Source organism: Mesoplodon mirus (genome assembly GCF_964341445.2).
Source record: "Mesoplodon mirus genome assembly, contig: HAP1_SCAFFOLD_2970, whole genome shotgun sequence".
NCBI lineage: Eukaryota > Metazoa > Chordata > Mammalia > Artiodactyla > Ziphiidae > Mesoplodon > Mesoplodon mirus.
Genome location: NW_028294129.1, coordinates 1 through 24,219, shown reverse-complemented (window position 1 = coordinate 24,219; position 24,219 = coordinate 1). Strand labels below are relative to the sequence as shown.

Here is a 24,219-nt window from a genome sequence, read left to right as displayed (position 1 = left end):
TGGTTGCATTGAACTGCATTTGGTCAGAGAATTGCTAATGATCAATGGTTACAATGTTCGTTTCGGAATGTTTATTGATGGAGAAAAGCAGCTTGAGGATTACAAGGATCGCAGCTACCCTTATGATGACCAAGAGAAAAGACACATGAAGAAAACCCTGAAACACATTTGTGCGAAATTACGCTCGAAGAATTTTGCGGCCACTGGTCATGGATGTTATTGAGCACATGAAATCATAACGCATAAAATCCTGGGAAAATTACTACGGCAAGAATTAGTGTGCAGAAGTCGCTATAATGTACTAAAAATTGGAATATAGGATGTTGATGAAAGATCGGTAAAGACGGTTTCTACTACATAATTATTAACAGCGCGAATTGCAAGTGGTAGTGTAGAAGGACATGTTGGAGTTGGACATGTTTACTAATTTAAAGTGGGAATTACGGATTACTGCCACTTCAAAAATCCTGGACAACTTCATTCGCATTAAACATCAATTCAGAAGCGACCAAACAGGCCTTTGACGACTTCAGACTAAAAAATCTTATCTTCTGCATGGATGGAATGTCTAAACTTGTACAGTTAAAAAAAAAATTCAGTACTTATTAAGGCTTTCACTTTGGCCGATAAAGTTAATTTTTTTAACGATGTTGTAGTGGTGTTCAATTTTCTGCTCAAAATCGGATATTTATTGCTAAAATACGAACATGATCGGCGAAGTATCCGTTATTGAGGATAGGTTGAAAGAAAGCTAACGTTAAAAGTGCGAATAGTTCAGACCTTTGTGAGTAGATTTATTCTATTGGCTATCATTCTTTGACGAAAAAGTATACAGCGGAAAGAAGTGCTGGTAAGCAATATTTGTGTTAAATCTAGCTTCACATATACGGAATGCTGCTTTGGAACAGTTATAGGTGTATAGTAAAATAAAGCACGCTGAGAGAAAGGCAAAGGGAGGGGCACGGATGGTGTAATTGATAACTGGTGACCCCCCGGAAAGTGCAATCATCTGGTTGGAAGTTCGCACCGCCCCGAAGTTTTGCAAATATCTCAGTGTCTTAGCGGTTATTTCGATTGATAATAACACTACCGATTAACAGAAATAGGTAGTTAAAAATGAAATTCAAAATTATAGGTGTGTTTAAATCTAGGCAAATTTTCATCTTTAAATTTTGACCCCAAATTAAGTAAAACACTAATCCAGCACAGTATCAAAGTGGTGTCTTAATGGCACCTCTTAATGGGGTATATTTAAGGAAATATCAGCTTGAAAACTAAACTATATTTGGCACTCGACATGATTACTACATTAAATCCGAAGGCACTCGAAAAGTCTCTTACACGCTTTCTCGACGCTTTTCACCCGCTCGATGCTGATTTGTTCAAGTGTTGGATGGTCCAACTGTAGGTGAGGAAATCGAATGCTGTTTTCGGATGTTGACTGGTCATAGTGAATAGACATGTGTAGATAAAATGGTAAACCCTGAAATTTTCGATTTTCACAGTTTGAATCCATTGATGCCAATGAATATGAACTGTATACTCCGTGTCGTCACTTTACTCTTTATATTCGTTTATGTAAAAATCACTCTTTTATATTCGATCACTTATTTTTAATTTCAAAAAGGAATATTACATTTTGTAAAGATAAGCAATACTTAGAAAACTAAGTATAAAAAATAAGGTATATCCATTTACCACGTCGCATTTTAAAAAAAAAAGAAGAGCAAGAGTAGAAAACGTGAAATATGTTAGTTTTTGTGACACTCTCCCTAGCTAAGATAAGTGCACGTTAAATGTAAGATGGCTTTAAAAAACAACGTTTTGAAGGATGCGAGTAATCCTAAATGCTTTATGCCAAGGATTAAAAGTCCGAATGACGACTGCAGAGATTTTCATGTGACACAAAGGTTTTGATTTAAACAATTAGTACATAAAGGAGACAACCAGATGATATTTTATTGTTTCTGGTATAATAAAAAGTGATTTCGCCTTTTATGGTCATTGTTTTTCCATGAGATAGCGATTTTTTACTGTGGAATTATACTTCTTGATTCTTCTTCTTTGAACGAGCACGAGGTTGTTAAGTTTATTATGAGGCTGACGTTTCGGCCGTATCGCCTTCTTCAGAGCCTGGAAAGGTCGACTGACAGCGATCTACCAAGCCAAACACGTCAATAACTCAAACAGGGAAACTCAAAAACCATGTCCTAACCGCGTAAATAACATCGAATACTCACCACTTCTCTGCCTTCGACCAACCGCTAGGTTGTGTCTGCGGAAGAGGAATGAGGTATACTTCCTTCTAGAGTGCCCCTTTATCAGACTAGAAGATCAATCTGATATATTGTGCGAAATCACGTGTGATTAGGAGGCACTCTTCCTTGCGGTTCATATTTGGGTTTTTGAAGTTAATCCAAAATGCCTCAAGAACCCTGCGCGTCGATATGCTAGTTTCTTGCGCAAGAATATTAACCTTAACATCAAAATCCTCTCCGTTGTGTCTTTGTGTCCTATGCGTGCCTAGTGGAGTACTCGTTTTGCTTTTAAATTTTCCATCTAGGTGTTCTTCTATGCGGACACAAGGAGGTCTTCCCGTTTCGCCAATATATTCGTCTCCGCAAGTTTTGCAAGAAATCAGGTACACTGTACCTGAGATCATGCAATCACCGTCTCTGCCCTGAGGGCAAATGCAAAATAATATAATAAATAAATATAAATAAATAAAATAATGTAATACAAATACAAAATATTATACATTACATGTTTTACACATACATTACATGGACGATGCAAAATTTTTAATAACACCAGTTATTTATCTGTAAAAAGTGATCTACCAAAGTAGGAAAGTACTAGTAAGTTTTCTAAGGTGTGTGTACTTTTCATTTTAAGCTTATTTCACTTTAAAACATTCATCATGCCATCTCATTGTGTCATTGGCCTTTTATGTCAAGAAAGTGATTTGGATGTCCGATGGCAAATCTCCATTTTGCTGACGTATGACAATGTGACAATTCATTGTGACAGCTTTCTACCAGTACATCTCACATAAGAGATCCAAGAACAAAACCAAGTTCTTCAGAATTCACAAGTTATTCAGGATGTACTGAATTTTAGTGCAGATGTAGTGCATTCCATAATGATGTACTTTATGCACGAATTTCTAAATAAGAGAAGGCATTTGTACACCGATAGTGTTGGTATACAAGTATTCCTTTGGCTGAGGACTTACTGCATAGAAGGACCTATCTTATGGGCAGTACTATAATATCGCATATGTGTATGTTCTCGAGCAGTAAGGGTCTAAACCAGCAATAAAAATTGGTGGCAATAAGAATTAATAATTGTTTCCAAACAGAAAATCTTCTCATCCCTAATGTCTGAACAGTCTGAAGAAGAATTCTCAGAGAACTGCAATGATGCTGTTATGTATCCAAATTATTTCCAATAATTTCACTGTCGTGAAAAGAAACACAGTAAGTTAGAACATTTATCATTACTGATTTATTATTACATCATAGTGAAAAGCTGTCCTAAGGTAATGAACCTCAATGTCTAAACAAGGGAATATCTGCGTTTTCTCATTGGCCATAATCTGTAGTGTATATTCTCTTAAAAAGCAATACACTCTTGTCCCAAATTGAGCTGCTCTAAATGGAGGTTTTTTATAAATTATTAGGAGAGAGAACAGTTTTCGAAGAGCTATTCCGGACATACGATTTACGTCGAATTTTCTTTTCTAGTGATTTCAAGAAGTGCGGTAAGAAAACCTCTGGGAATCTTTCAAGGGGTGTATACCGATTTTGGTACACATGGCGTTTTTGTGTTAAGGAAGCGAACCGAAAAGCTATATTCTAGGCAGCAGAATCCATTCAATTTATTCATTAAATTTCATAGAGTACTATTAAAATTAGGAATTGATAACACATTAGAAGTGATACTGTTCAGCAAAAGAAAGGTATTGGTTCGATCATACACGAGGACCATTAAGCCTATCATCCCTCCGGAGTCGGGTCGGAGAATTGGTACCAGACTTGTTCAGGACCAATTGGCTTCTTCAAATCCGCATAACTGGCGACTACTTAAGGGTTGAACAACAATTGTTTAATTTTCAATTATGAAGTAGTATAAGTATCAATATCCTTCATATTTTTACCCAGATGTCTCTTTAGTAAATTCCAGAAGATTACACTTTCCTAACCATTTAACAACATAATAACCTTACTGGTTCAATGCGGCACCAGACCAACGAAGCCCTTAAACCTTGAATTTGGTTGTAACATTGTTGTCGAGCAGTTCGTCTGTTAACAAATCGGAAGATTCAAATCGCTGCTCTCATGAAAACAATCTCAGGTGATAAAATAACGATGGATTGTAGACGATTTATTTATAAAGGTCATAATTTACTTTTAAAATGATATAATCCTGATCAAACACAACATGGCTACTCTGAAAAAAGGAACAGTTGGAATCTACTAATTCTACCAACGAGACACTTTTCTTTTGTTCGCATAGCATTTTGACGTCTTGAAATCGACGATTTTCCTGAAAACGTTTTCAGCAGCGGTCTAGTTGTTAAAGACTTCTTAGTAGTAGTAGCTTTCGAGATTCCTGCGAAAAAATGGTAATCGGTTAGCCAGAGATCCGATGTGAAATGATTCGTATGTGAGGGTTACGTAAATCTATTAGTCGAGAATCTACAGCGTTACAGGTACCAGATTTTGTCGAGGATTTTGTACAAAATAATTGACTGTTTCTGGTTGCCCTTTTTAAAATGTGTGGCAAATTTGATCTAATTGTCCAAAGCCATATAACATGGATCTAAAAAGCGACAATGTTGCTAATTTCAAAACAATTTACACGTAAATTAGTTCTTTTATTAAGGCTAGCAAACGGATAAAAAGAATCGCGAAGAAATACCTTTCTAATATGTATCCACCCTACACACATAAATTAGTTGGGCATTTTAGATTCTTTCGAGTTTTTTCTTCCTTTCATTAAACCACAATATTATTTGACATCGGTCTCATCCTATGCACACTTTGGTTTTTTTATGTTTTTTTTTTCATCGATATTTCCGTTTTCTTGCCAAGTACGATAGATTGTTGTGGTTTTTGTTATTATTTGAAAAATAAAGGACAATCAATCAGTGCTGATCAGTCTCGCGCTATGCATTCGACTTCATCAAGCATTGTAGAGATTAATAAATGCATATATTTGCCAATAAAATGACTTTCGGTGGCCTACCGATCTATCGCGTCAGTGTGCTTATCCTCTCAACCAAGTCTGGTACCAATATACCGATTCCAGCGGAATGGAAGGTTTGGTGTGCCTGGGTACGGGATCGAACCAAGGATTGTTGGAAAGCGTATTGCAGGCCACCTCTAACTACTACGCTACACGCGCACCATTAGTATTTAAATCAGGTCTATTGCAAATGCCATTTGAACACTTTCAACTATAGCAACACTCCACGAAAGTAGTGTATTGTAACCATTCAGGATTCTTTTTGAGATCAATTGAGAATTGTAGAACTATTTTATAATTTTCTGCGTTATTCGTTTCCATCTACACATGAGACTCAACCTATCTTTATTCATTTATTCACAGATAGGTCAGTGACTCCGTCATTGATTGCCAAATAAAATCATTACAAAATTCTTTCTGTTGAAAGCCACAAGCCATATGACGTCTTACTTTCAAAGGAAAGGATCCTAGATAGTCGATCTCGCGCACGCTCCTCCTCCTTAGGTTGCAAAAGAATTCTTCATCAGTACTGTCTGATACGCTTGTTGAGTGTTCTCTACAATTTTTACACGAAGATTACCCTCTTCTGCATATCGTGAACTTTGAGTCACAACAACAGCAATCAGGATTCCGTCATGAAACCTGTTGTATGGACCACATCCAGGCCGTATTCAGGACCATAAGAGTATGTCGACAGCATCATTTGCCTCTTGAGTTCACTTTTTCAAATATGACATTACATTAAACGCATTTCCAGCGTTGGAACGAAATGTATCACAAAAACACAGCTTTTATATCACCCTCTAACCATACATCGTGAAAGAGATCCAGAGATCGAAATAAGAAATTAGAAAATCTCTAGTTAAATATAAGATTTGATCCCATCTATTGCAGCGTTTGGTCAGGAACAGCTACTTTGTAAGTAGATTCCTCGCGAAAAGTGTCTTCTGGTTGAAGGCTCCTCTCAAACGATGTTGAATAGCTCGAGGCCAATGATTGCCTTAGGCGAACTAGCTGGGAGCAAACCTACAAATAATACAGCTACGAAAACCAGACATTGCGAAAAATTACCGACTCATATATATAGTAGACATCCTCAGCTTCTGATCGAAAAGTCGCACGTCCTCTTTGGTAATGGGATGGTCTTAAGGAGGGCAGAATGATAACTCTTCACCAAGAAAAGCATCCGTAAAACGAATCCCTTCACACAGATGTGAAATGTCTTTCAATTTCTCGAAACTAAAACTTCGTGAGCTATAAAAAATACAAGTAAGAAATATGTACAAAACTATTCTGAAATGACAGAGATACCTTTAAGAAAGTAAAAAATAGTGAAACGTAAGGATATGAAAACACCATATTCATGTCTCAAAAAAGAAGAATGAGGAGAAAGTAAATCAACCATCTTAGTCGTTGACGAGTGCGTTCTTCTCCCCAATATACCATCACTTGAAGCTCACTAGCTGTTCGCTGTTGCTACAACAAAACTACTTTAAATGGATCTAATAAGTTTCGAAACCAAAAGGGAGTACAGAAATACAGGTATGCAAAAATGCCTACTGCTGTTGACGCAGTAGAGACAATTGAGTTCATTGAAGATATGGGAGAATGGAGACGTATGGAAACCAGCTTAAAAAGGCTAAAATAACTGTAGGCGATATTAAGCGCGTCAAAATTTTTGAAAAGTTAGATGAGCGTTACGATAAATTTTTCTTCAGGATAAAATCATAATTATAAGTTTTAAGTGAATTTTGTTTACGACCACATATCTAAATGTGTTACTACAGAGGACATTTAAATGAAAATAAAAACAAGACGTAAGCAAAATAAATAACAGTGAATATCCTTTCCTTAGAGTCACCACGATCTATCACAATTCCAGGAGCTGGACGAATATCAGCGGGAATGTGTTCCAGAGCGCCAGATTCTGTAGTGCATAAAACGACTACACGGGAAAACGCTCGTCTAAAAGTTCAAGTTTTATAATGAATCATATAAGATATAATCACATACAATGCTCTTCCAATAGCTTCTGAATCAACAACGGTTGTTAGTAACAAACCGGTTTCCTGAGTTTGTCAACGAAAATGAGAAAGTTGATTCATGACAAGACTGTAAGATATAAGTTCCATTTCGTGAAATACGTAGGTCATCTCTGGCCTTCACTCTGACAACTGCAGCTCCACCCAGTCCTCGAACCGGCATCTTAAAAGAAATAATACTTTATGTAGAAGTGTATTAAAAAAGTAGAAAGAAAAATTAAGAGTTTATTTCAGCTGAAAGTAACCATAAAAATGAAATTAACACCATTGAGGTTACACAACAAAGATTTAAGAAAAGAAAAGAAACAATGAAACATTATCTATAAATAAAAGCTTATAAGAAAAAAAAGAATACCCTATAGTTCACTTGAGGTCCACCTCCTCCCTCCACCGCAATCAGAAGATTTGTATAGAATCGAGCAATCTGAGACGGGGAAAATTCAATTCGAAGCGGAACAGTACGACGTGCATCCAGAAGTAAGATTTGGCTGTCCAAGAGCTGCAACCAATATAGTCGTTCTTCATTAGAGCATTGAATAGTGATAGGAAAGATTTTAGAAAATAACTAGTGTACAGTAAAAGGTGGTCCAGAATGACTGAGCTTCGCCCTTATTCGAAGAGAGGTATCTGTACGATTGGTAACATCAACGTTCGAAACAGCTGTATCTCCAATAGCTACGAAACCGAACGCTACTTCGAGTTGAGGGATATAAAGCACAGACCTAAATCTCAATTTTCAGAAAATAAAGCTGTCATAAAATTCTTATTGGTAAGTGAAAAAAAAACCTCCGCGTCGGATTAGAAGTCAGTTGTGAAAAGCATGGAACCATAGCGTTTGTAGATAAAGAGCTAGATGATCTTGCAGAGGAATGCGGTCGAGAGCTCAACTAAAGATATATTCGTCAACTTCATTCACTCGCACGTCATTAGGTTGTATGGGGCATACGAAAGAAGTGAATAACGACCAAAAACAGCTACGAGCCGCTCTCTGGGGAACTTAGCTTTACCTATTAGTTGCCTTAACGACCTTTGAAGAGTATACGTGGACTTACTTCTTCAAGCTCTGAAGTGTCTCACCACTTCTTCCCAATCATAGAATCAACCAGTATACACAGAATCAAGAATGATTATGACTAATGTATGTTGTGTGCAAACCATCCCAGCACAACAGATATAGGAATTATATCTTTGATCATAAAAATACATAGTTGGTTTTGGCTTACATTTACTCACAAACAGCAATAGGACGCAACATATAGTACTATGCAGCTAACGGAGTGAAGTGTTATCATAGAGATATGCGTACAATTACCAAAATATGTATGAAAAACAGCTTGAATAGCTAATAAACAAGCAAACAACAGCACGGAAGTTGATGAGAGCGAACACAAAAATTTATACACAAATACTAATTGTTTACTTATTATACATAGAGTGCTTGCTAATTAGATCCTACTTGCCTAGCTTTCCCTTTATTGCTTTCGTTGCCTTATAACACTAATCCAAGGATGGAAAATGGATTGTATACGGGGTTTGAATGCAACTTTACAATCATTCTTCTATTCATTATAAATGGCCCAGAAAGATATCAGAGAGACAGAATAAGATGCAAGAGAGCTTTAAGGTGAACATTGGGATGGCTGACAATAATGATTGTGGCTTAAGCCACCCAGTTGTAGTTGCAACTTCAAAAGATTTGTACGTTTGTATTTTATAGAATAACACACGCAAACGTCGCGATGCTCGAAAAGGATCACCACCAGGAACGAATATTGTAAGAGAAAGAGGAACTATTAAAATCATAAAAGCAAAAAAACCGCCTCACAACGCACCTCTCCCTCGCATGTAACCTTCCCTTGATTACAAGCAGCACCATGATCCATTTTCTAAAATGTATACATTAGGAAATAAAAAAAAGAAAATCAAAAAGAAACCGAGAAGGAAATAATATTCAAATGAATGTTGGCGGTACCATTCGCTTCGGAGTAGAGTCTTCACCATGTAAAGCATTTGAGAGGTGAATTTTTAGCCAGATATATTTCCAGTTCGTCTTGATCTAAATCTCTTTTTTAACCCACCTAAGACAACGTGTACAACGTCTAAATTTTTGTGTCAAGCCCATGGAACAACGTATAATTGCTCATCTCTCACGCAACGAATAATATGTGACTCATGATTTTCACTGTAGTTTCGCAATAGCCCGCCCCTTATTTGTGTATTCGGCTCTACAATTTGGCTTATCTATTTAGTTTTCCATGTTTCTATTGAAATACGTTGCTGTCGCCTTTGGCGGTCGATTTTGCAACACATGTAGTATATTTCTCCAATTTTATACAACATTTACAACTATCCACTTTAAAGAAAAGTATTTATCGCCTAGGAACCCTATAATAAACGAGGCTTGGCTCGATCTCGCGCTCCAAACAAACCGAACTCTCCATCCTTTGAGATCAGGAAAGTGGTTCCAAAAAAAAACATTACCTGGAAACATCGGTAGGCCACGCAAGATCGTATAGGGCAAATATTTTACCTGTTCGAGGCTCAGCGTAATAGATTGTAAATCCCAAAGTTATTGACCAACGCCAAAAACTCTACCCTCTTATAAATTCAGTACTACAACTATGATTCTTAAAAGAGATTTCAAATGAAAAACAACCAATTGCTGGTAATAACTGGATGTTCCACGGATTTCCACTCACTGAGGTTTTTCCTCACTGATGGATCTCGAGCCGGTTAGTCGTGAGGCTACGTGGCGCGTCCCCAGGTGGCGGATAGGGGGTCAAACGCGAACCAAAAGCGACCTTGTGCTTCCCAGAGCAGCAGGTGGATCAAAGGGATGAACACTCTTTTTCTGCTGCGCAGATCTGGCAGTGCGAATTGTATTCTACAAGTCAATTCGGCCAAAAGCCTGCAAGCAAGTGACTAGGAAGTACATGGGAGGCGGTTAGGAGTCCTGTCCACTCAACTCCAATGAACTCTGGGAAAGACTGGCAAGCTACTCATTAGTATATTCAGCCCCCATGGTTAGAGCCCGGCAAGCTACCCCATGGGTACAAAAGATGCCAAACAGAGTAAAATAAATGAAAGTCATTCCCCTGACCACGAAAGAGCCCCCGATAAGGCAGCGTTGGGTAGGACGAGTACGGAGAGGCTGCTACAATCTCAGGGCTATCTGGGCTACCTAAATGTGATAGGACTAAGGTGACGATCTGTACCTACAACGCAAGATCGCTTGCATCTGAGTCCGCTGTTGAGGACTTGCTGATGCAGGCCAGAAAGATCAGATACGACGACATCGGACTGGCTGAGACGAGGAGACATCATTCCTTTAACGCCGTTTATGATTCTGGAAAAGAACTCTTCCTTGGAACATGCGACAATAGAGGAGTTGGAGGCGTTGGTGTCCTCGTCAACACGAGTTTGGCCATGAACATCGAATCGTTTAAACAACTAACAACCCGAATCGGACGGTTAAGGTTGAAGAGATGTGGGCCTATGCCGGCTCTAATTATCTACGTCGTCTACGCAGCTACCTCAAGCTACGACGAAGATGAGGTCGAAGCGTTTTATATGGACTTGGAGAAGTTCTACAGAGAAGATCATACCTCCTTCAAAGTCATAATTGGCGACTTCAACGCTAAGATTGGACCGAACAGGGAGAGAGGCTATCCGAGTTTATCATGACGACCAAGACAATCCATGGTAACTCACAGTTCCAAAAGCCCCTCTCTCAACGCTGGACGTGGGAATCCCCCAATGGAGAGTACCATAGTGAAATAGACCACATCATAGTAAACCGAAGATTTTGCATAACCGATTTGGGTGTGCAAATGCACTGGCTCGTCTCTTCACAGGCTACCTGTCAGAATGCAAGGTTCCAAACAATGGAAGACCAGCAAAACCGTGTTGTTGTACAAAAAGGGAGACCTCCACGACATTGGCAACTATCGCCCAATCTGTCTGCTGTCCGTCGTAAATAAACTCTTTACTAGAGTCATTCTCAACAGGATGGACAGAACATTGGACGAGGTACAGCCATGCGAGGAAGCAGGGTTCCGAAAAGGATTCAGTACGATAGACCACATACACACAATAACGAGGCTCATCGAACTATCACGAGAGTATAAAAGACCGCTCTGTCTCACTTTCATCGACTTGAGGAAAGCCTTTGACTCCGTTGAGACAGAAGCGGTTATAGAAGCTCTGGGAAACCAGGGCGTCGCTACCCAAACACCACTCCTTCGTGAGCTATAGAAGAATTTCACGAATAGAATACCGTATCGCCATTTTACAACGCAATTAAAATGAACGTAAAGAGGGGTGTTCGACAAGGCGACACAATGTCGCCAAAACTTTTCACATCGAGCCTCGAAGACGTTATGCGAAAATTGGAATGGGACAATGAAAGAGTGAAAAATGATGGTCGGCAACTACACCATCTTCGCTTTGCTGATGATATCGTCCTTATAACATCAAACATCAGTCAGGCGGAACGAATGCTTGCCGACATTGACCGAGTATGTGGAAGTATTGGTCTTCGACTATACATAACGAAAACGGTATTCATGAAAACGGATCGGTCTCAAAGGCCCCATTTAAGCTCAACGGAACAAATATCTCCGAATGCAACAGTTATGTGTACCTAGAAGAACTCGAGAACTCAAATGATGAATGACGTAGCTCCATAGCTGAGCAGGAGGAAGAGAGCAGCTTAGGGAGCTTTTAAGAGCATCGAGGATGCGGTGAAGAGGATGAAGAACACTCGACTCCGTGCCCACATTTTTGAATCAACGATGCTTCCTGCATTAACATACGCATCAGAGACCTGATCGCTACGTAGGCAGGATGAAAGAACACTCAGCGAAAGGGCGATGCTAGGAGTGTCGCGTGTCACGCAAGTGAGAGAGGGAATACGAAGCTCGGACCTACGTCAACGATCGAAAATTAGAGACGCCGTCCTTTACGCCAAAATGTCAAAAATAAGGTGGGCCGGGCACGTGATGCGACGAAATGGCAACCGATGGACAAGAGCCGCCACGGATTGGATTCCTCGGGATGTTAAGCGCACAACAGGAAGACCACCGACCCGATTCTTCAGAGTTCTTTACAAACACGCTGAACGAATGGTATGATGCTCAACGTGTCCCTAGAGCGAGCAGAACCCTTTGGACCACTCTTGCACGCGACAGGGACAGATGGAGGAATTACTGGCGCCCGCTTGATTCAATCGAAGATCAACGGGAATACAGGTGATACAGTTGAACTGGATGTTAAATTGTATGTTCAAATAAACGCTTGTGTTATGTCGGCCGAAGAGAACTGAACTTTTTCGAATTGTTCAACGAGTGTAAAAAATACAATTCATAAGCCACAGAAACATCCAGTGTTTCTCATATGCGAAGAAAGTAAAGAGAGGTACATAGAAGGACAAAGATGACTTCAGTGGTGGAGCAATATGATGCATCACGACACTTGGATTATCGAGAACAGATTTTGCAATGGACTGCAGCTTCTGGGAGAATGAACAGAACTTTAAGAATTTTTGGAGTACTTCTAATATCTCGTTGTGAAAGTAAAGTGGCTTGGGCAGGCGACGAATCAGAATCGAGGGTACCAACATCTTTTGAAGAGATGAACATATTTATTAGACTGTGCCTTCACATAACAACTGTTAACACTATTAAGAGGAATTCCAAACTTCGCTTATGTATTCCATCCTCTTGAATCCCAAATCCCATCAAGAGATAAATTTGAAAATCTGTCTTACTTAGCTTACAATGAAAGTAGAACTGGAGACTTTTAAATGTCTTCTAAACAATATGCGAATTGCTAACTTTGCTTCAGTAGAGAAAATTTCCTGTTTGAAAACCTCTCTAGGACGCTGGAAAGATTGCACAAGCTCAAAGAGTTTTCAAATTGGTGAGTAGAAGCTCCTTAGGTAAAGGATTAACTATTCGGCTTTGATTAGACCATGAAGGAAGTGGCATGTGCTCGATTCCATCAACCATCATAGGTATGATTGAATGCGTATTTGGCCTATACACTAGCCAAAGGTGGCCCAATGATGTTTCAAGTTAGTGCTTTTATCCTTCCAAACAAGTTTTAACCAACTCGTCATCCACGGAGAGATGAAGGCATGGTGACCTTAGATGAAGGGATCGAACCTTTGTTCGATACAGTGCATATTGCAAATTCACCTCTAATCACTGCTCTACACCAACCCCTCCTGAGGTTATATATATGTATATATATTATAAATATATAAATGTTATATGTATATATGTTTGTATATATGTTTGTTTGTATGTATATATACATATATACAAACTCCACAAGTATATATATAAATGGTATACCAAAAGGTTCAAAAGTTGATGGCAAAACGTTTAGGTTATACGAGTTGTTACGATAGAGTCGAGTATCTCTAATGTCTTCAATGATAAAACATAAGGAATCATAATAATAAGCTGGTACTCTTAGTTTCCTTCTTCTTAGAACAGTTCCGTCGCGAAAAGAACTAACCCGTTTGCAAAAAAATTTTGCAAACTTTAATTTGTACAAAATAAGCTTCTCAGGCGACGCGTGATATAACGTCTGCATCGGGAAGCTGTATAGATTAAATATATGGAGAAGAGCAATAAAAAAGTAGTGGGTGGGCGAGCAAAATAAAGAGCTGAAAGGAAAATGAATCATGCTAAATAGAACGATAGCAAAATAAAGTCAAAGAACAACCGTCAATGTGGCAGAAACCTTTGAAACCATTTCATTGTCAGGAACAATTGTCTTATTCATATCTGTAGTTTTATCCTGAACAGAATATGTTAGCCTTGAAAATAAATCAGGAAGAGAGCCTTTACAGAAACACTTGAAACTTAACCTACCAAAGCATTTTCTGCCACAGCGAATCCAGCCTAAACTACAAATATATTGCGCAATGTTATTGCGGCAACTATAAAAGACAGCTCCTACCATGATTCCACCACTGCTACATGATTTAGTGGAAGAGAGATTACGCGAGGTACACGGCAATGATGGTTTACTTAAATAGAGCAGTGTGAATGCACCTTTTTTTACTAATTAAGATATATGCACTGACATATATGAAACCGGAGGCGCAAAAAGGTGATTATGAGCTTTTCGTGCCTTCACTCGACTTTTTCTATGCTCTTCCAACACCTTCATTAACGATTCTGTGGAAGCACCAGAGGGTTGTTTCTGAAAAATTTTTCGTTTTAATTCTGGAAAGGTGTCCGACTAATAAGAAACATTTTCATAAACGGGTTAAAAGATTCGACATTAGAGATAATTCCACCGTTCTTCCAAGAACTCAAACACCGCGATCTCTTTTTTAACGAATAAATAACTGAGAAAAACTATGCTGTTTTTTATGCCAGGGTTATCAATGTTTCGCAAGAATTTACTAACCTAACTTATGTGTAATAGTCACTTTTAAATATACTTCTTGCTTAAGTTAAGACAATAAATACTCGTTTCAGAATTTTTGATTATCGAAGATACACTCTTCGTTAGGATCAAAGGTATACCTTTAAAACCTCATGAATTGTCCTTATACTTAAACGAAGCGATCCCGTGGTTTCCGCAACAGAGTGCTCATCAAGTGTAGATGAAGCTAAAAAGAAAAAACAACTCTATACACATAAAAGGAACCCGAACTAAAGCCAATTTTTCCATGTAAATTACCTTCAGGCAGGATCAGAGATATACCATGGAATTCTTTAGCAAGATCATGATGTCGAGATGTAGCTTTGGCTATTAAGGCTAAAAAACATATATGTATATATACACATATATGTATATATATGCATATATATATGTATATACACATGTATGTACGTGTGCATACGTATATATATATATATATATATATATATATATATATATATGTAAAAGAGTGAATATGCAGTGGATGGCTATAGAATTAATATGAAAATGCAGTAACACACAAATAGGAGTGCTCGTTTGTACGACTCCTGAAGATGAAACAGAAGGGTTTGTCGGTTCGTTGGTAACATACGATGAATCCAGAATCCGCTTGGGAGTACTCCAACTATGACTCAAATTAAGCTGAAATTTGAACGCCTCAGGAAGCTTAAAACATACAGTAACAGTTCCAAGAAAGTTCTTAATCACTTTTTGCATGTCTAATAGCATGTGATCGTAGTCTTTATTGGTAACATCACTCGTTATGTTTTCCTTGTTTACGATGTTCTGACAAAACATTTTAGTACTAACGGAAACCTGGAACAAGATATTCAATCGTTTAATAATGATAGAACGAAATACTTGTGATTATACCAACCGCGCCGTTGTTGCTTTCTGAAGGTGCTTCATTAGCAGCATTCAAGCATGTTCCGTCAGATTTCAGGCAACAATCACCATTATCCTGCAGTAATATAGTTGATGAAACGAATAACTGAGAAAGTTTTAAAAGACATACCGGCACTGGAAGGCCTTGGGAAAATCTAGCCTTATTTGTTTTTTCGCACGAAGAATGATTAATAATGCTTGGCTCCCAACTATTCTCCTTCTCGAAATTGCTCTGATTGAACCTTCAATACAGAGAAATAAAATGGTAAATAGATATAGACTTGTTGGAACAGTTTGCAAACCTTGTATCGTTTAAAATGAAGCGGCCATGATCACGAAGAAATGATTCCTGCTCTCTTTGAATGATGTCAATTGGTTTTTCTAAAGTGAGACTTATCAGTTCTTTATATTGGATGACTAATAACACAAAACTAACGGTCTGAAATAAATTCGCTGCTTTTGACAGAAAACGCCCGAAAGGATGAACAATCATCGTTATTGAAGGTATTGCTATTCGACGGATGTCGACTTATTGATGACAGAATGGTTAATTGTAAAAGTATAGGAACCTATTTCATTTGCGTAAAGACATGAGTGTGGTTGAAAATAAAAAGTGGAGCTTAAGATTAGAAGTCTCATATACCAAAACAACAAATACTGATTAAGATTAAGAACTAAAGCGCAAACCACTATTTGGCATGTCTCCAATCTTCGATTCCTCCGGAATTGTGGAAAGGAAAGAATGAATCCTGTTAAATAGGTTATACATTCGAAGTTGTTTTAGCTAAAAACAATCTGTTGCGCAAAACACATACCTTTCGTCAACGGATTGTTGAACATTGTCATATTCATGCAATTCCTTTTCATCAACTAAATTAAAAAAAAAGTATTACACAATGACATCACGACATGGTAGATTGCAGAGGAAATTCTACTAGTACCTCGTTAATTAGTATACAACAATTCTAGTGCAAACTCACAGTTTGATTCACGATCTGAAAGCGGGGCATCGTCGAAACTCTGATCATCGAATCTGTCTTCCACTATCTCTTCATCATCCGCAATGCTAGACATTTTGGAAGTGTCTGAAGGTATTAAAGAGAACAACAAATAAAAAAATATATTTGGAATGCATACTGACTCTAGCAACGGTCATCCAGATTAAACGTTAAAAATCCACTAACATTAACGGAACAGTAAAACTCAAACACAATAGAGAAACCATTAAGAAAATCGATATATTATTTCTGAGTAATCGATATGGAAATTTCAATATGATAAATATGAATTTTTAATTCCAAAAAACCTACGAGGAGCACCAAGTTGAGCGCGAGTATATTTACGAGGTAGAGAACTCATTTGAGACCACTGAGATGACGGTTTACTTTTATATCAGCGAAATCAAGAAAACAACACGTACATATCTTTTACACATCTATTCGTGAAATGAAAAACATGATAACCAGCTAGAAATGGATAGAAATCAACACGTCACTATAAAATCCCTATGACCGCCAGCAGGCAGTTTCCACCGCTTCTTAATTGTTGATTTGTGCTTAGGAAAGCATTCATTATGATTATGAATGTCAATAATAGTGTCTCCTACAGTTTATTTATTCGATATTGCGCGACGATTTTAAAAAAATATTGTAGATCTCGTCGAACTGTGCGAGAGAACTATAAAATGTTAAGAGTTCCGGCTTATTGCAACTGTCAAGCACTATATTCTATTGGAAAATGAAAATAAATAAGTTGCGAACTTCAATGTTATTCCACTATTTGAAAAATTAAGTATATTACGCAATTTGTTCAGTAATCATTATTAACACTTCCGTAACGAAACTGTATTTTCGATAACAGACTATAATTTCTTCATTAATAGTAAGGGAATTGGGAAATCTACATACCAATAAAAACAACTTTACTCTACCATTCCAAGTGTAATGTAAATCTATTACAAATGAAGCAAAACATTCCAAAAAAATGAAACCAAATCTAAATTTTTCAAACTTTTCAAATAAGCGCGGTAGCCGCAAATAAAACGGAGCTACGAAAAATACGTCTATGCATTCTAGGGCGAAATATTGTGTTGTTGAATTGAACAGCTTTTGTATTGGAGATAAAGGCTTTCTCTCTGAAATGTGAAAAGAATATCATTGCCTTTAGAAAATAAGAATTTTAATTTGATGGGATATCTGTAGGCAAAAATCTATAGATTTCAGTGGTTTTATTCCAAGTATTAAGGTTCAATACGAACCGACAATATATTAATTTAAAGTTAAAAGCGTTCATTATTTTCTCATTGAATGCACTGGATCAAATAAATCTCGAATGTAATGTGTTGAAAGTTAAAAGCAACCATTCAATCATCGTATGACTCCACATGACGACAGTATGACGCAGTGGTTAGAGGTGCCCTAAAATTCACGATTGATCTTTGGTTCGATTCCGGGCTTACTAAGTCGTCCATATCACTCTGGGATCGGAAAATTATTTAGACTCTTACATTTGTCAGGTATCGTAAGTTTGTATAAATTGAATATATATTCAACCATCTCAATGATGTCTGCTGAAGTCGAATGCATGGCGTATCGCCTCACGGATTGATCAAAGACGATCCCTTTGATCCGTTATTTTATGTTTTATGACGTCATATAAGGACTTAAGTCATTGCACATTAACGCATGCCGAAAATCTGTACAACCCTCATTCGAGTGGTTTATAGAGGTTTTTTCTTTGCACTCCTTAAAACTACTGGGAACTGGGGTTCGCATATTATTTGAAGAAGAACGACTATAAAAATACCCAGGGAAACATGTGTTTAAAGTAAACATCAATAAAATGCTCATTTTCTGTTAATATCTTTAGTACTTTAGTGCTTCGTAAATAACACTACCGAATAGTTTTTGCGCTTGATTAATTAATCTGCAGCTGTTAATAAGTAGGCAGCTAGGCTTTGAAATGACAGCCACCTGAGTCTTCTCCATAAGCAGCACAATCACGCGTGTTGTTTTTTTCAAATAATTGTCCTCGAATGAAGATTAGATCTGTGCTTGGAAATACACCTGCAAACATCTTGTAGAAATTCACAATTGCTTAGAAGTTAGGTAAATCTTAAAGGTTTAGAACATTAGGATTATGTCGAGTATTAAGTTGACATCACTGCAGTTTACAAGTTTCCCTACAGCCTCAATTCACCGCCATCTTCGTGGAATGATTCAAATCATCTGCAATCTGTAAATGAGCTTCTTTCATCAAAAATAACATGACAATAAATAAAAATATATAAATATTATATGACGAGAGAACCGGCTGATCAAGGAGATTTAGAGTAAAGACTGTTAGTAGACTGAACCGGAAAGAGGCTATTTCGATTATATCTCAGTTCTTCATTAGTAATCTGTTGCCTTTCATCATCTTTAGTAATAAAGTTTTTGTATTATCTCTAGCAAAGCAAAGGTGTTACGAAATATTGCTAAGAAATGATGAAAACTGAAGCTAGATATTAGTTCACCTAACACGGTTGGTGATTATTAAATATTAGCTATACACTATTTTTGCAGGAAAATATAACAGGTTAAAAAACACTGGAAGTAGTCCAAAACAGGAAACAATGCTTCTGTTCAATTGTGAACATAAAGATCTGAATCCAATTCTACTTGAGAAACACAGTGGTTCTACCACTTCTTTCTATTATATGAAGTTGATGTAGAGAAAGTTGTACTCTAATATTCTTAGTTCTACAATACCCATACCATGTCCTAAAATCTGCTCTAAAATTCTGCTTTTGCATCCCGACGTCAAAAATGTGGGGCTGTTTCTTAGAAAGCCACATCTTAGCTCAGAGTAAGCTTTCTTAACCGTAATAAAAACCTTTAAAATTTACACATTTTTCCGAACGAGGCACATATCGGTTGCATAAAATTCTGCATTTTTGGAAGCGATGAAGTCATTGAAAGCAGTTTAAGCCTTCGTTTGTTTCTGAAATTTTTACCGAACAGGAAGCTGTCGAGATGCTTGAAAAAGTCGTAGACGATAGATAAGAGATGCGGCAACTATGGTGAGTGAGGCAGGGTTTCGTGGCCCAGCTCCTTCGACCGTAGCAGGGGAATGACAGCGACTTTTATATTTTCCAAGGTAGAACTCGCCGCTACGATTTTTTTGAAACAAATGTCGCCCTGTGCATTCCTTGGCCTAATCCTCATTGCTGTTTTAAATACTCTATTCTGCAACAACGCCCGAGTTTGATCTCGTTTTCTCCTATTTTTTTCAAGCCGAATCCACACACAAATCCGTGGACCTTCGTAGATGGTGAATACGAGGAAACCAATAAGAGATGTGCTGGGACCCGCAGAACATCTGACGTCGGATCATGGAAGAACAACTTTGCTCCTGTTTTTCGCCCTAATCTTCGTCCATAATTCAAAATACTCCACGGAGATATGTGAAAAAATTCAACTCAGTTAATCCCAGACACATAGTTGGTGGCTAACTTATTAGAACTATGCCAAAAACGACTACGTTATTAGATAGTGAAACGCTGAAGAGATGGATTTTTGGCTTCTGAATTGTCGGAATGATTTATATTTTTCAAATACAGGTAACCATACTCATGAATAAATCTATGAGTTTTTCTCAATATGCATTGATTGTATTTTGCATGTCAACTGACCAGAAGGCTGAAATGAAGTGAGGTGGTAGAAATGGGACACCGTGTGAGGTAGATTCCAATCAATAAACCCGACTTGTAATAGGAGGAACTTGACAAGCTACACCTTTGTTAGGTCCTGCATTGCAATGACAAAGCTTGGCAAGCCTGCCGTGGATATCTTTTATCACAGATATTGAAAACAAAAAGCCTCATACAAAAAATCATTGTGCTCCTGGTGCTCATGGGGTGTGGAGAACAGATTAGTCGACTGTATCAGAGATGAGCATAAACGTTTCAGTCAATTGATAAACCACAAAACTGATTGTAAAGGTAATGCAGCAAAAAATTATAAAAGATTGAGGAAATATTTGGATTATTTAGAGTAGATTGCCCAATTTCGCAACGCGAAAAGTTCACGTTTTTTTTCACCATTTTTCTTAGTGATCTTGTTCTAATACTAACTTGTACTGATTCTGGGTGGGTACCTGTACCGTAGTAGTTAGAGGTGCAATGGAATAAGCACTATCTGAGTGTTTGATCTGAGAGCCGATCTAATAAAGTCCTTCCTTCCTCTGGTAACGAGAAATTGGTGCCAGACTAGTCTGGGAGGATAAGGCCAGTGATTTCATACATTGCCAGGTAACCGGAACTCATTGCGTTCAATCACTTTTACAATGCCTGAAGTCGAATCCATGATGCATTGCTCAGAAAATCAACGATAGTGACCAATGCCGAATGGTTTGTCCATTGTCCTTCATTGATTTGGACTACTGAGATAATGTCGTTTCAAAATTTGACTTTTTTAACTTTCAATTGAACAGTGACGCAAAATCGTTGAAACTGGTTGCATTGAACTGCATTTGGTCAGAGAATTGCTAATGATCAATGGTTACAATGTTCGTTTCGGAATGTTTATTGATGGAGAAAAGCAGCTTGAGGATTACAAGGATCGCAGCTACCCTTATGATGACCAAGAGAAAAGACACATGAAGAAAACCCTGAAACACATTTGTGCGAAATTACGCTCGAAGAATTTTGCGGCCACTGGTCATGGATGTTATTGAGCACATGAAATCATAAACGCATAAAATCCTGGGAAAATTACTACGGCAAGAATTAGTGTGCAGAAGTCGCTATAATGTACTAAAAATTGGAATATAGGATGTTGATGAAAGATCGGTAAAGACGGTTTCTACTACATAATTATTAACAGCGCGAATTGCAAGTGGTAGTGTAGAAGGACATGTTGGAGTTGGACATGTTTACTAATTTAAAGTGGGAATTACGGATTACTGCCACTTCAAAATCCTGGACAACTTCATTCGCATTAAACATCAATTCAGAAGCGACCAAACAGGCCTTTGACGACTTCAGACTAAAAATCTTATCTTCTGCATGGATGGAATGTCTAAACTTGTACAGTTTAAAAAAAAATTCAGTACTTATTAAGGCTTTCACTTTGGCCGATAAAGTTAATTTTTTTAACGATGTTGTAGTGGTGTTCAATTTTCTGCTCAAAATCGGATATTTATTGCTAAAATACGAACATGATCGGCGAAGTATCCGTTATTGAGGATAGGTTGAAAGAAAGCTAACGTTAAAAGTGCGAATAGTTCAGACCTTTGTGAGTAGATTTATTCTATTGGCTATCATTCTTTGACGAAAAAGTATACAGCGGAAAGAAGTGCTGGTAAGCAATATTTGTGTTAAATCTAGCTTCACATATACGGAATGCTGCTTTGGAACAGTTATAGGTGTATAGTAAAATAAAGCACGCTGAGAGAAAGGCAAAGGGAGGGGCACGGATGGTGTAATGGATAACTGGTGACCCCCCGGAAAGGGCAATCATCTGGTTGGAAGTTCGCACCGCCCCGAAGTTTTGCAAATATCTCAGTGTCTTAGCGGTTATTTCGATTGATAATAACACTACCGATTAACAGAAATAGGTAGTTAAAAATGAAATTCAAAATTATAGGTGTGTTTAAATCCAGGCAAATTTTCATCTTTAAATTTTGACCCCAAATTAAGTAAAACACTAATCCAGCACAGTATCAAAATGGTGTCTTAATGGCATCTCTTAATGGGGTATATTTAAGGAAATATCAGCTTGAAAACTAAACTATATTTGGCACTCGACATGATTACTACATTAAATCCGAAGGCACTCGAAAAAGTCTCTTGCACGCTTTCTCGACGCTTTTCACCCGCTCGATGCTGATTTGTTCAAGTGTTGGATGGTCCAATTGTAGGTGAGGAAATCGAATGCTGTTTTCGGATGTTGACTGGTCATAGTGAATAGACATGTGTAGATAAAATGGTAAACCCTGAAATTTTCGATTTTCACAGTTTGAATCCATTGATACCAATGAATATGAACTGTATACTCCGTGTCGTCACTTTACTCTTTATATTCGTTTATGTAAAAATCACTCTTTTATATTCGATCACTTATTTTTAATTTCAAAAAGGAATATTACATTTTGGACAAATAAGCAATACTTAGAAAACTAAGTATAAAAAATAAGGTATATCCATTTACCACGTCGCATTTAAAAAAAAAAAGAAGAGCAAGAGTAGAAAACGTGAAATATGTTAGTTTTTGTGACACTCTCCCTAGCTAAGATAAGTGCACGTTAAATGTAAGATGGCTTTAAAAAACAACCTTTTGAAGGATGCGAGTAATCCTAAATGCTTTATGCCAAGGATTAAAAGTCCGAATGACGACTGCAGAAATTTTCATGTGACACAAAGATTTTGATTTAAAAAATTAGTACATAAAGGAGACAACCAGATGATACTTTATTGATTCTGGTATAATAAAAAGTAGTTTCGCCTTTTGTGGTCATTGTTTTTCCATGAGATAGCGATTTTTTACTATGGAATTATAGCTTTCTTACCTAAGCTTTATAACTTTAAGTGATATCAAGCTTCTTGCACAATTTTTTGGCTAGTAACAATAAGGATGATGATCTTAGAAATGCATATTAGTTGACTCAGTCTTCCTCATTGATAATGACGTAAGGTGTGACACAGGCTGAAACTTATAGGAATGATAGAACAAAATTCTAATAAAGAATACTACCATGATATTCGTCCAAGCAGGCATTACGTTCATTTGGTGTGTTTCGGAAGTAAGCTCACAAGCAACGAGCATAAGCTTTTTACGGATTTTCCTCGCTAACGAGTATGTGGTCTTCGAACTTTCGGCAGATGAGTAATGTTATTGCTAACAAATATTTGAGAAACTCAGTTGAGAAAACACTACATATGTTATACTCTTTTCATAGTGTTTTGTATATATCACCTTTTTTACAGAATGGGTGAAATCTGATTTTTACAGGCACCAAGAGATCAGTATCGCCTCTTATAACTCAGCTCTGGCTTGCAGTTTTGTGGAAGCTCATCTGTGAAATAACGAGGAGAAATGTAACAAAAATATTTTTAAAAATTTAATCATATAGATAATGATGTATAATAATGCTAAAATTTGAAAGAGAAAACGTTCTTCCAAAAACTTGGAGTGAATACTTTTTAAATCATGAATTTACCTCAAACGAGTTCGAAATCATAGCACGATACCCAACGAAGCAAGCTTTACATCTGCTGTTTAGTCTATAATTGAACAATTTATTTGATTGAAACAACTGCGCAAAAGCAACAAACAAACATAAACTAATAATTTACTATTTATCCCCGTCGAAGACGCTTCTATTCACGTAGACTTAGAGCCTGAGGAGTTTTGTTTCAATATTAATACACTTTATATCGATGGAACATTCTATCGATATGCTGTTTTTCAATACTTTATATTATTGTAGTATAATGAAGCCAAAGATTGTAGTGAATAACTTCTCACAGTTTCAAATTACTTTATTAATTACATTTCTGGTTGGTTTCATGCAAAAACATACAAGCGATATGACGGAATTAGTCGTCACAGCTGACACC

At 37.4% G+C, this 24,219-nt stretch overlaps 1 protein-coding gene across 1 annotated transcript; it reads right to left on the bottom strand.

Annotated features, from left to right (window-relative positions):
• Positions 1-2,001: 2,001 nt before the first annotated feature.
• On the bottom strand, positions 2,002-16,784 carry LOC309798344 (uncharacterized protein; the record flags this gene model as incomplete). The annotated part of the gene is made up of 5 exons (XM_082646561.1): positions 16,601-16,784; positions 16,436-16,490; positions 16,308-16,369; positions 15,923-16,001; positions 2,002-2,062 (listed from the first exon to the last, which is right to left on the bottom strand). Exons 1-5 carry the CDS (start codon positions 16,692-16,694, stop codon positions 2,002-2,004), a joined length of 351 nt encoding a protein of 116 aa, XP_082502687.1. The 5' UTR covers positions 16,695-16,784.
• Positions 16,785-24,219: the final 7,435 nt, after the last annotated feature.